The 13,134-nt window shown below is 44.8% G+C and overlaps 1 protein-coding gene across 1 annotated transcript in view; it reads right to left on the reverse strand.

Annotated features, from left to right (window-relative positions):
• Positions 1–12: 12 nt before the first annotated feature.
• Positions 13–13,134, reverse strand: part of cacng2a (calcium channel, voltage-dependent, gamma subunit 2a) — a 25,433-nt gene continuing 12,311 nt past the window's right edge. The window contains exons 2-4 of the mRNA XM_019889900.1: positions 11,660–11,743; positions 2,038–2,178; positions 13–789 (exon numbers count right to left, since the gene is read on the reverse strand). Of these exons, the coding sequence (XP_019745459.1) occupies positions 242–789; positions 2,038–2,178; positions 11,660–11,743 (773 nt within the window). The 3' untranslated portion in view covers positions 13–241. The remainder of the gene's footprint in view (positions 790–2,037; positions 2,179–11,659; positions 11,744–13,134) is intronic.

Consider the following 13,134-nt stretch of genomic DNA (forward strand, 5'->3'; position numbering starts at 1 on the left):
TATATATATATATATATTTTTTTTTTTTATATTAATAGTAGCTTTGTAGAAGTTACAGGCCTGGCTGTAACAATTCACAGTTTGAATGCAAAACACTTAGTCCAAAAATAAAGGAGGCGTTCGTCTGGATGGCTCTGACCTCTTCTGAACTTCTGGAAGCTTCCGGAAGAGTCATGCAGAAAACAACACGTGTCCTATAAACACGGCAGCGGGCGGGCGGGCGGACGGGGGCGACGCCTCCTCATACGGGGGTGGTGCGCCGGTTAGCGGCCGCGTTCCCATGCGTCGAGTCTTTGGCGTCCTTCTGGATGCAGTTGTGCACTTGCAGGAAGTTGTGGTCCCGCTCCGAGTTGTAGGCGGCATTGGCGTTTGGTGCCCCCGCTCCAGACTTGAGGGTATCGCGGGGCAGCGTATACATGGAGATCTCGGTGGAGGGCAGCGCCCCGAAGGCCTTGAGGCCAAGCGGGGAGGTGTCGCGCGAGTGCGCCGGGTCCGTGGAGCGCGACGAGGAACGCGAGCGGCGCCGGTAGCGGTAGCGGTAGCTCGGGACCCGGGACACCGCCGAGCCCTGGAGGTAGTCGGCGGCGCGGGTCCCGATCCGAAGCTGCCTGTGGCGGTCGATGAACATGTGCACGGCCAGGACGCCCACCATCTCGGCCATGATGAAGGACAAGGCCCCGAAGTAGAAGGACCAGCCGTATGAGTACGAGTTCTTCTTGGAGTCGCTCTTGGATGGGTCGCCTGCGTTGGCTGATATGTACACGATGATTCCGATGATGTTGCTCAGGCCTGCGCAAACGAGTTAACAGTATTCACCAATCAGAGATTGGGTGAAGCAGCATGTGGCTCTAAGGTTGTGTGCCGGGTAAGAAAACAGTTGAACTTTGACAAAACTAAAACATGGCTTCCACCCACATGCCGTCGGACTCCTGATTAAATGACATCGACATCACAATCCGTCAATCACACTGTGCAATAGTTTTTCTTTGTAGTCTCGCTCACTTGAAGATTTACACTGCGCAATAATTTAGGACCAGGACAAGTTGGTGTGATTAATGGGACAGTGAATTCTGCAGTCTACCAGAAAATCCTGAAGGAGAACGTCCAACAATCCGTTTGCGCCCTCAAACTTAAACGCCGTTAGATCATGCAGTGGGGCAACGAGATGCTATGGTGTGATCTTAAACGGGCATGCTAGAAAACCCTCCAAAACATGGCGGAGTTGAAGCAATTCTACCAAGAAGAGTGGGCCAAAATTCCTCCACAGCAATATGATAGACTCGTCACCACTTATTGCAAATGCTTGATTCCAGTTAGTGCTGCCAAGGATGGCACAACCCATTATTCGGTTCAGGAGACTTTTTCACTTAGAGACAGGTAGGTTCTGATTTTTTTTTGTGTGTCTAAATAAATAAAGTTTGCATACAGAAAGTGCATTTTGTATTTCCTTGGGTTGTCTCTGTGTGATATTAAAATTGGTTTGATGAACTGAAATCTTTCTGTGTGGAAAAAAAATGAACACAGTCATCAGCAAGGAGGCGAAGAATTTTTCACGGCACTATATCTGTTCCTTGTTATGAAGTTCACTGCCACCATTTAAAGCCCGTAAGTCAAATTTTTGCTCCTAAGTCAAGATAAAACCAGCTCAGTGATGGCTAATAATCTAGAAAACGTCATAAATCAAGACTCGAGTTACCGCTGTTCGTTGGAGTTCGACAAAATATCAACATATGGTATCGTTATCTCTCCTGGTATCGACAGTAGCGGCGCTAAACCTTTGCTAGCAGTCACACACAAACAGTTTTTTAGTGTCATATTCCTGGATGTTCTCCACACTCTCAAGTCAGCTGGGGGCAGTAAGGCACCGATAGACCCAAACGAAGAAGAAGTATCCCTCAACGCAGACTAATAGCGAGTAGCTCTAAACCTGCTCTTACCGGCTAGCAAGAGAAACTATAAGACGCTAAGGTTGACCTTTTTGAGTGCGACTTAACGTCTGAGATTGTTTTGCGGTTGAGTTTGAGTTGATGGACTGACCTGCCGACACAAAGAAGATCCCTGCGCTGAGGATGATGTTGTGTCTGGACTTGTAGAACTCACTGGCAGCAATGCACAAACCTCCCATGAAGAGCAGGATGACGCTGAGGATGGGGAAGATGCTGGACGCTCGTACCGCACCTGGAAACAAATATGTGACACAAACAACTTCACTTCCTTGGAGTAGGAAACGTTCAGTCAGTAGTTTCTAAATTCAGTTTCCGGGGTTTTGGCTCAGCTGGAGGTGTTTGGGGTGGCATTTAGACTTTGTGGATATCATGTTGATACCTGATAAAGATCGTGTCATTATCTGCGCGATAAGCAAGACTGAATAGAGCCAAATAGAGTGTCTTTGTTTGGCGAAATATGAATATTGTAATATTTTGTGTCTCTGACAATAGAGTTTCATTACGACAACCTCAGATATCGCTAATGTTCGATATCAATGTATGTAAGTTGCAGATTGGAAAACTGATCATCATGACTCCTCGTGATGATTTTTTCAACTTGAAGTGACATCACAATGAGCATTCTTGTTTTTCTCCCAATACGGTGGTCCCATGTGAAATTTGAATTGTTTCATGAGCTGTTCACATTTAAATGAATGTAGGTGCAATTAATTCGTTCCAGGCACACCACAAAAGAACAAAATAAACAGACAAAAATTGTGTTTTTTGTAATAACGTCAAAAACACTCTATCATATCGTACTGGTGTCAGAGATTTTCTCGGACAAAGTTAAAGAAATGACTCGGCACACAGGAAAATTGTCTTCAATATCGGCGGGAGGGGATCTCTGAGAGCGAACGACGGTAGTTGCTCCGATGATCACACTCTCTCTCTCCCTTCCCGCCAATTCCGACTTTTATTGTAACATACAAGGAAAACACTGCCCCCGACATTTGCATACCGCACCCCCGGTCCGGCCCCTCGGTGGTGATTGGTTACCTGTTTTTTAAACTTGAACCACCAGTACGTTGGCGCCTTTTCTGTCTGGTCTACATCGAATTAACATGTTGCAGACTTTGTGGACGACAAATGTCGCCTGGGCGCGACGGGTGTTCTCAACTCGTCTTTTGTTGTTCAACCGCTGTTCCCAAATTATTCATTCCCTTTTGTGACCGAGTTTCGCCCCCTCCCCTGTGATTGCCCACCTGCATTGACGTGCTAATTGTGGACTTCAACAGCCCTCCGGCCAGGTGGCCGGCGCCTTTGTGCACAGGCATTTGGAGGTGCTGGATACGCACCCAAACGTTTAGATGTGTTCAAATTAAATGAAACTTTAAACATGATACAATTTTGCTCATAAATTCCTCTAACAACTGGATATATATCTTTTGATTAAACAGAAAGCAAATATTTAATTTGAAGAAAAGATAATTAAATAAAACATAAAGGTTGATCTTGTTGTCAAGTGGGTTAAGGTTACAGCGAGCATACTGCGCTCCCATCCCCGAAGTTTTGCTTGTATGTCAAAGCGAAAAGTTAGCTGGAGAGCTGTGAGCATTAAAAAAAACTTGTAATTGGGGTCATCGTATCTCAGGGGACCACTGTATCATCAATGTCGCTGATCTCACATGCATAGGTTTTAGAGTAGCGATACGTCTTATTGCAAAAATCACTGTTCTTCTCTAGATATATTGTGAGACAAAGGAAATTATATTGTGACAGACTTAATGAAACGTTTTTAATTTATATTTAAAAAAAAAAATTACCAGAGCAACATCAAGAAGTTCCTGAAACCTTTCGGTGTAAATGCAGTCAAGGTAGGAGGAGGAGGAGAGAGATGCACATTAAAAAGCACATTAGCATCCATTTCAGCATCTGCTCCCTGTGTGCGCGCACCCCAATCAACACCCCGTCAGGACTGTGAAACACTCCATCAACACTCGTGTGTGTGTGTGTGTGTGTGTGTGTGTGTGTGTGTGTTGGGACATTATGTAATGGCACTCCTGGCAGACGGGACGGACGCCGTGGGGCTCTGGCACGTACTGTACGCCCGGCGGGCCACCACCGCTTCCTTCAAACGTCGTCATCATCATCATCCGACATTATCATGAGCGCAGCGGCTAATCGCTAACACGAGTCAAACCTGGCAGACGTGAGATCAAACGGCGCTAAATTAGCGGTGATGCATCCTGATCGACGGTGAACTATTGTGGCCGCCCCTCCAGCATTTGCGTCCTCCAATTTAAAGATGGCGACCTATCATATGTTTGTCTGGCCAAAGCGGTGATTGATTGACACGCTCCTCTTGGCCAGTGACCGGAGCTCAAGGTGACGCCAAAGAGAAGCAAAACCTCTGAGAGGCTCGCTTTGCGGTCACAGAGGAGGCGGCGGAAGGAAGGGAGGAGGGCAAACATGGCGAGAGTAATGTGTGCTTATGATTATTTTATCATTTTGCCTTCATTTGGACAATAACGGCAATAAAACGAGGGCCGTTCGCCAGGCCCGACTTTTGATTGCGTCGCAGAGCCAAGAAACAGTCTGACACGGTACAACCTCATTAAACTGCAAATTAATCTTTTATACTTGCTTTTTTTTTTTTTATACACAAATTTAGCACACAGGGTTCAAAAACAGCTGAATGGGTTTCCATCAGGAAATTAAGGTTTAGATTTTTGGGTTAGGTTATGGCAGGGGTGTCAAGCTCAGTTTTGTCGTGGGCCACATTGTAGTTCCGGTTTCCCCTGGAGGGCCGTTATGAATTTTGGGAAACCATATACATGTTTAATCCCCTCCACATATTACATACATAGCGCACAACAAATTGATGAATAACTAGTTTTAAAATCAGAAGTCAAGAATAATGATTATTACGATATGTTATTGTGGATTACGTATGACAGTTTAAATTTTTGATTTCAGACTAAAGCAAGCATCATGGAACTTGACATGCGTGATTTGCTTTCGTGGGCCGCATAAAATGATGTGGCGGGCCAGATCTGGCCCCCGGGCCTTGACTTTGACACCTGTGGGTTCCGGCTTGGCTTCGTGTTTGGGTTCAAGTTAGGTCAAAAGGGTGAGGCTGCACGGTTAAAGCCCACTTCTGGATAAGCACGTTAAAACAGGACGTAAATATTGGGCTTTAAATGTGCAGCCTCGCCCTTTGACCTATCTTCAACAACTTGATATAAACCCTTTCAGGGACAGCGGTTACGACAGTGGACAGCTTATCATGTCATCAGGTTGCAGGATGCATGAAAGGGTAAAATGCTGTGTCACCTTTGCACTGTGAAGAAAACATTTCTGTGACAATGAATATACCATCATAGAAATATTTGAAAAATATGACAAAATTTCAGTCAACAGCTTGAATCCAAAGTACGAGCCTGGTACTTGTAATCATGAATGAACCCGGGATGAGTCAAGTCATTGAAAAGGGAACTGCACTTGGCATCTGTTTGCCTTTGCATGATTGACAGGTGACTATTTACCACTACTATGACGCTTTCATGAGACAACGACCCCCCCCAAGACCCACCCAAAAACAAAAGTCGGCCTCGTGTCCCCGTTCGCTTCCTCGGATGAGGTGCGTCGACTCGCCACTGACTCGGTGACCCACATTTCGGAAGACGATGTCACGGGAGATTCCGAGTGAGTCATACACGACTGACTAAAGCGTGCCGTAGTAAGCGAGGGCTCGCCCCCCCCCCCCCACCCCCCACCAAGCGGGCGTGCGTGCGTGCGAGGCAGCGGGCACCAGTGGATACTGCCAGCTGGGTATTGATCCACGCAGCTGATGACAAACAAAGCAACCCGCGGGCTCATATGGTGGGTGACACACTGGCGCGGCGCAACACCTGTGTTACTCCTTGACGCTTACAGAACAGATTTGGGATTTCTTACTTTTGGATTTGTGATCATTTTGCCTCCTATTCGTGTGGCTCTTGCTGAGGTTTTTTTTTTTTTTTTTTTCTCCCAGTCCCATACTTTGCCCCTTCCTTTCAGGGGCAAAGCTTGGACCTATTTTTTTTTTCTTTCCTTAGGTTTTTCTTTTTCATCGAAGAAAAACGGGGCACCGTTTTGGGCGACTCATCAAACTTCGCTAGTTTGTCTCCCTCTGTTGGTCACTTTTATTATTTCTCGTGAACAGGTTGTCACTGTTAAGCAAATTTCCTTGCTCTCTACTCGTGCATGTGTGTGTATATATATATATATATATATATATATATATATACATACATACATACATACATACACATTCATATATCCTCCCTGGTGGAGACTGAACTGGCTACGTCCCCTTTTTTAGCAGCAGCTGGCACCCTTTTTTCTTTGGCTTGCATGCGGATCAACTTCCCTTCCAGCTCGCCACAATAAAACTCATTTTAATCCCAGCAAAAAAAAAAAAAAGCCTGCAATCAGTTCCCGGACCTACTTTATGTCGGGACATAAAAAGGTTTTGTCATAAAAGGGGAAGTGTGTGATTTCCTGTTTAACCTCGGATGGGAGAACGCGTGCGCTTTACGAGGCGCTTAGATTGCTAAATTCCTCGTTAATGCGACAGCGAGTCACAACACTCGGTCAATCAGGAACAGAAAAAAAAGGATTGACTTTTAATTTGCTGCCTGGTGTCTGCGGGTCATCCGTTGCCTAGGAGACCGGTGCAGCGTTAGCATATCGTAGACGCATGCAACACGACCAGTGCCTGCGGGTTGGGCCCAGACCCGTCAATTTTATCAGGCCAGTTGAGGCCAGCGTCCAGTCTGCTTTGGGGCCCCAGGGTGGTGGTAATGCAAACCAACACCCCCCACCCACCCGCCAACTCATCAATACTGGCTGATGAACTCATGCAAGCACCGAGGAGAAGCCGCCGCCAATGAAAAACAACAGAAAGCAGAAGCCAATTATGATTATGAACACAAATACTATTCTACATGTGCGTGCTAACAAATTCCAACACTAACCCTAAATTTGAACCCTATGTTGAAACCTTACCTCTAATTTGAAACCCTACTTTAGAACTGTAACCCTGATTTAACACCCTACTTGGAAACCTTAACCCTAATTTGAAATCCTAATTCGAAACTCTAGCCCTAGCCCCAGATTTAAAGGCTAATTTGAAACTCTAACCTGACTTTAAAACACGAATTTTAAACCGTAGCCCTGGTTTAGAAACCTAATTTGAAATTACCCTAATTCGAAACCCTAATTCTAACCACTAATCCTAGTTGGTAAATTTACTTAAAAATCTTAGCCCTGGATTTAAACGCTTATTCTAAACTCTAACCCCAGTTGGAAAACCGAGTTAAACTTCCTGGGTTTAGATTAAAAAAATAATCCTAATTTAATTTGAAACCTTAACTGTAGTTTAAAAACCTACTTTGTCACCCTGAATCTAGTTTGAAACCCAAATTTGAAACCTGAAATCTAGCTTGAAACCCTAGTTTGAAACCCTAATTAAAAATCCTAATTGTAGAGTTAAACCCTAATTTGAAACTGTAAACCTATTTTGAACCCTAACCCTAGTTTAGAACCCTAATTTGAATCTTTAACCCTAACTTGAAACCCTAATCGGAGTTTGAAACAATAACCCAAGTTTGAAACCCGAGTTAAATACCCTAGTCCGAAAGTCAAACCCTAATTTGAAACTCCGATCCTAATTTGAAACCCTAACCCTAATTTAGAACCCCGATTTGAACCCCAAGTTCCAGTTTGAAACCCTAATTAATTTAAAACCTTAACCTTTGCAAGTACTGTTGGTAAAATGTTGCATTTTTGTGTATTTTACTTGCTTAGCATGAGCAAGTATTGATCACTACCCCCCTCCCTCATAAAAGGCAGCATTTCCTGCAAGCCGGCATCCTCTCCTTTCTATTGTGGGCGTCCTCTCTTTTGTGAAGGGCCTTCTTGCATAACGGGGTGTTTCTTCACTGCCTCCTCCTCGTCTTCCTCATCTTCCTCGTCCTCCTCCTCCTCCTCCCTCTCGCCCGGCGGAGCAGTGCATGACGGGAGCTCACACACACGCCATGTTCGAGAAACCCACTGGCACTTCAGTGCGCCTCAGCTGCCTTACATAACATCAGATGTGCACACAACACGCGCACGCGTCAAAGACGCCCGGGCTCTTTGCATGTGCGCGTGTGAGTGTGATGCTCCTTTTATGAAAGGATGTTAAACTGAGACGTGTATGCGACATCATGTCGTTCGCCAGTAAATACAGCCCATCATTTTATGTCTGACATTATGCACCCCAGGGGGGACCAACCTTTTTGGACCCGACGCCATTGGCCGACCTTGCGCCGATCGTGGACAGCGGTTGATAGGATACTTAGGGTACAGTGTACACTAACACAAAAAAATAGCTAATACTAATAACATGCACACATACGCACACATCGACAATGTCTAAGTACGCATGAATAGTCTCGCCGGTCGTATGGCGTGTGCCAAAGTATGACATCAAAAGTTTGAGGACATCATTTATAGTTGGACTTCATTAAAATTTGAACTGATGTAAAGTGCATAAGCATCATTTTTACAATGACGTGGGTAGTAATGACTTGAAATGTGATGTCATGGTGTGTGGTGTGATGTTTTTCATGATATCATATTTATGAAATGATTTATATTTTGATTTTTCCATACTGAGACTGTGTGTGTGTGTGTGTGTGTGTGTGTGTGTGTGTGTGTGTGTGTGTGTGTGTGTGCGTGTGGGCAGATGAGTGTTTGGTGCGGGTGCGTGTTGTTTTGACTCGTCTCCACGCAATGTGACGACATCGGCGGTGTGCCCGCTCCATTTTTGGGCATGTGTGATGTCACTTCCAGGCGGGCCTTCACCTTGAGTGACATGCTGTGTGTTGCGTAATGGCAGAGGAGGAAGAAGAGGAAGAGGAGGAGGAGGAGGAGGTGGCTACCTCGCTGGCTTGTGTAAAACGTAATCATCATGAGCACCATAATATTGTATTTTATAATGACATGTAATATGTCTATTTTGTGACGTGATGATGTCACTACCTCTTTTTTTTTTATGTGACATCATTGGAATCTTTTTACTGTGGCATTTATGTCAAGATGTATCGTAGAACTGCATTTTTAGTCTGACATCACATATGACATCATTTCAGTTTGATAATTAATATCAAGACATCATTTTTAACACGGCATGAAGTATAGTATGACATGATTTCAGTATGATGTATGACTTAAATTCACGGCATCATGTCAAATTTAACATTACATGATGTATACCAAGTCAACATTTTCGTTTTTAAATGACAACGTATTGGAAGACATATTGTTTTGATGAGTATAGCTGCATGACATCATATGGAGGAAGACATCAATTTCAAGGAGATGATACATATATATTTCTTATATATGATGTAGAGCAGGGGTGTCAAACTCATTTCACATGGTGGGCCACATACGGCCTCGGTAGATGTCAAGTGGGCCGGACCATTAAAATGATACAATACTTTGCTATAAATAACCAAAACAATATGTCTTTCCTTTGTTTTGGTATAAAGAAGCACAAGAACATTAGGAAAATGTTGAAATTTAATGAACATATCTTTTACAAAACATTTCATGAAGCACCCTACATTTCCTTCGACAAATGTGCAATTTACTTTTATCATTCACATATATGTATTGCAACTGATCCCACTGATTGTACAAACTTTAACAAGTAATTGGTATTGAAAAATATAGTAATGCACTTTAAGATTAAACAAGATTCATAAAGAAAGCAAGTTTTAAAGCATTTACACGTGCATATAAAATCTAAATGTAATCCCTGCCTACACCTTACAAACTAAGGAGAGTGCTATTAAATGTGTAAATGTGAGAGTGCTATTGATAGCGTCTGCTGTCATGGGTCTGTCTCAGTGACAGACTGAGGCTGCTGTTGTCTTCTTCTCTGATCAAAACAGTGTCCCCTTGCGGATACTCAATGAATTGCACCTGATTAAAAATATTAATTCTGTGTCTTTAATGCATTTTTTCACTTTTACATTATCCCTGCGGGCCTGATTGAACCTACTTGCGGGCCGGTTCCGACCCGCGGGCCGTATGTTTGACACCACTGATGTAGAGTAAGACAAAAAAAAATTAATTTGTCTTTCTCCTAGTCATATGTCCCTTTTAATCCAGTAAATCATGGTCTCTGTGTGTTTGTGTGTGTGTGTGTGTGTGTGTGTGTGTGTGTGTGTGTGTGTGTGTGTGTGTGTGGCCCAATGATGCTCAGCGGCGTTTTGACATGAAAATGACGGCGTCCTGACCCACATAAAGAAGGAGGCTAAAATATTTATGGCCGCCAGTGTCCTAATTGGCCGGCCACTGGGAGCGCTCTCGTCCAATCACAGTGCGGTCGGAGGGGTTAAGGACCACTGTCATCGGCCCCGTTGTTAGCATCATTAGTGGCGCTGTTGGCCTATTCTGCCGCATCCAGATGGGCGGCCGACACTCCGAGCGCAAAGTTAAACTGTCTAATTGGCGCCGCTTCAGCTAGCGGACTCGCACGCACGGCTGGGGTACAACCCACACACACACACCCCCACCCCCATTTACCCTCCAGCCCATCCCTAAGGACAATGGTTCTCCGATGTCATTTTTCAACATTCTCGGAAAACAAGAAAATAAAATGTTGTTAGTGAGCAATTGCCTTCCATGTTTCACACCGGCGCACCTGAGGACGGAGGCGGAGGACCAAACACACCACCAATCCTACACCTTTCAAAACAGACCTGGCTGTCACCATGGCAACAAACACCCAAGCCGCATGGGGATGGTAATCATGGGGACGCGCCCCTGTGTTGCGAAAACACACCACCGCAAGCAATCAAGTGCGAGCGTCCACATGATGATGCTAACGCTAATGCTAACTGTCACGCACTGCTGTGATGCTTAGCATGAGGATGTAAGCGTCTTGTAGCCCCTTTCACACGGGGGGGGTTCCGGAAAACGGACGCAAGGCCCTAAGCTTTTCACACAGAACACAGCAAAGCGTCTGTTGTACAATTTCACACAGCTTGTCAGTCAATGTTTCTCATTCAGATAACTAGATGACGTCAGCGGGAGTCATGAAAAAGTTGTCGGACATCAGAAGTGAGCCAGGTGGTATTTATCTATCTGTACCTTTCACACAAAAGTCAGCAAATTAATGTAAAACAGCCGGCAAATGTGAGTTAGCTGGCACCTGTCATCATCTGTATTTCTCACAGAACACTTCAGAATCGACAGTAAAAATTTCTTTCAACACAACAGGCTGGGCGAAATGGGGTTTCGACTTAAAACCCCGACCTCGGCTGTCCACTATCCCCTTTCACGCAGTCATTGTCTAACCTCCAAACCTAGAAAATGTTCAGGTTGACTTCAAACCACATTTCGTGACGCATGTACCTTTCACGCAGACGAGGGAAAAGCAGTGAAGAAGTTGTCTGTGTGAAAGGGGCTGGTGTGCTGTTTGCACACAGCGCGCTAATCAATGGACACAGTGTTGACTGACTGGAGTGTAACTCACACATGCGCGCCTCTTAGCAGACGGCGGCCAAGCGGCATCCTGGCATCCAGCACCAGTCGCAAACGCGGCCAACAAGCGCCGCCTTCCCGGGGAAACTCAAGCGTTCTCCAAGTGTGTGTGAAAGTGTGTGTGTGTGTGTGCGCGCGCGTGTACTCACGCAGGAAGTACTCGGACGGGTCAGCTTCGTAATCCGTGTCCTCGGGGAAGTGATCGATCTGTTTGCACATGCCCTTGAAGTTTCCTGGTGAGGCAAAAATGGGGAAAGTGTCAACAACATCAACAACAACAACAAGAAATGCTGACTGGCGTTTCCTTTATATCACTCGCTCTCTCTCTCTCTCATTGGTTCATTTCCAGGAAGTGACTTCCTTCAAGCTTCTGATTGGCTGTTACTTCTTTAGTTGTTTGATTCCAATGCGACATTGTTCAACATTACGTTCAGTTGACTATCAGCTGTTGTTTTTGTATATTTTCCAGGAAGTGACTCTCTTCTCTCTTCTGATTGGCTAATAGCTGCATGAATCATTTCCTTTAGTTTTTTTTTTTTTTTTAATGATTCATTTGGACTTTACACTTAAGTGTGATACTGAGAATTAAGTTCCAGCTTCTGATTGGATGTGAACACCATTTGTCATTTTTAAATTTTTTTGGGGACATTATTATCATTATGATTATTATTAACACTATTGAGGAGCAAGTCCACTTCATGCTACTGTATATTTTCCAGGAAGTGACTTTTTTTTGTCTTCCGATTGGCTACAATGGCTTTATTGTGTGCTCGAGCTTTTCACGCGGCCCACTGGTGGGTTGTAGGTGGCGACTGTGAACAGCGGCGAGCTGGCGCGCCGCCAAACGGACGCTGATCTCATTTAGCCGACACCTCCGGCAGTGGCGTCCTATATCCCGGCTTTCCTTTGTACAAATCCGGAAGAGGTCAGTGAAGGCGGGCATGCAAGAGCGAAGCATGTCTCCACAATTCACAACAACATAGTTCTGAGTCTTGGCGTTTCATGTTGCCAGGAATTCTGTTAAAAGTTGGAGACTGTATATCGAAACAAATCTCACTTTACAGGCTCGTCCAGAAATTGATGAGGATCAAACAGAAAAGAAAATCAAGACGTATGAGGAGGTTCCAGCAGTTTGTTTGTGCGTGTGCATTTTGGCCAAAATGGTGAACTTGTCCTCTAATTTGAAGGGCAGGTTTTGATTGCCATGGCAACAGAATTGTGAGCGGGGAGGAAAGAGAAGGGGACCCCCGCGGTGATGAGCACATGGACATTAGAGGGGGAATCCGTGGCTGTGATCACCACCTGGCAAACGTTTCCTCCACATTTGGAGAGACGAGACGAGATTTTATTTATTTATTTTTTTTTACATTTTCAAATACTACAGTCAAACACCCCAAATCATTGTAGTCCAGCCCACAATCTAAAATAAAACAAAACGATTTTCATCCACAGGTTGTGTTCCAAATGAGAGAGGAGAGGCCCAAAATGCGGGAACATCAGGAGATTTTTTTTTTTTTTCAAGGGCAGAGCGGGAGGACGGTTGAGCGCGAGTGGGAGCCGGAGCACATCAAGTGTCACATTCAGGCCTCGCTAATCGCTGAGCCGGGGGAAAAAAAAAAAAAAA

Source organism: Hippocampus comes, unplaced genomic scaffold (genome assembly GCF_001891065.2).
Source record: "Hippocampus comes isolate QL1 unplaced genomic scaffold, H_comes_QL1_v1.1 scaffold326, whole genome shotgun sequence".
Taxonomy (NCBI): Eukaryota; Metazoa; Chordata; class Actinopteri; order Syngnathiformes; family Syngnathidae; genus Hippocampus; species Hippocampus comes.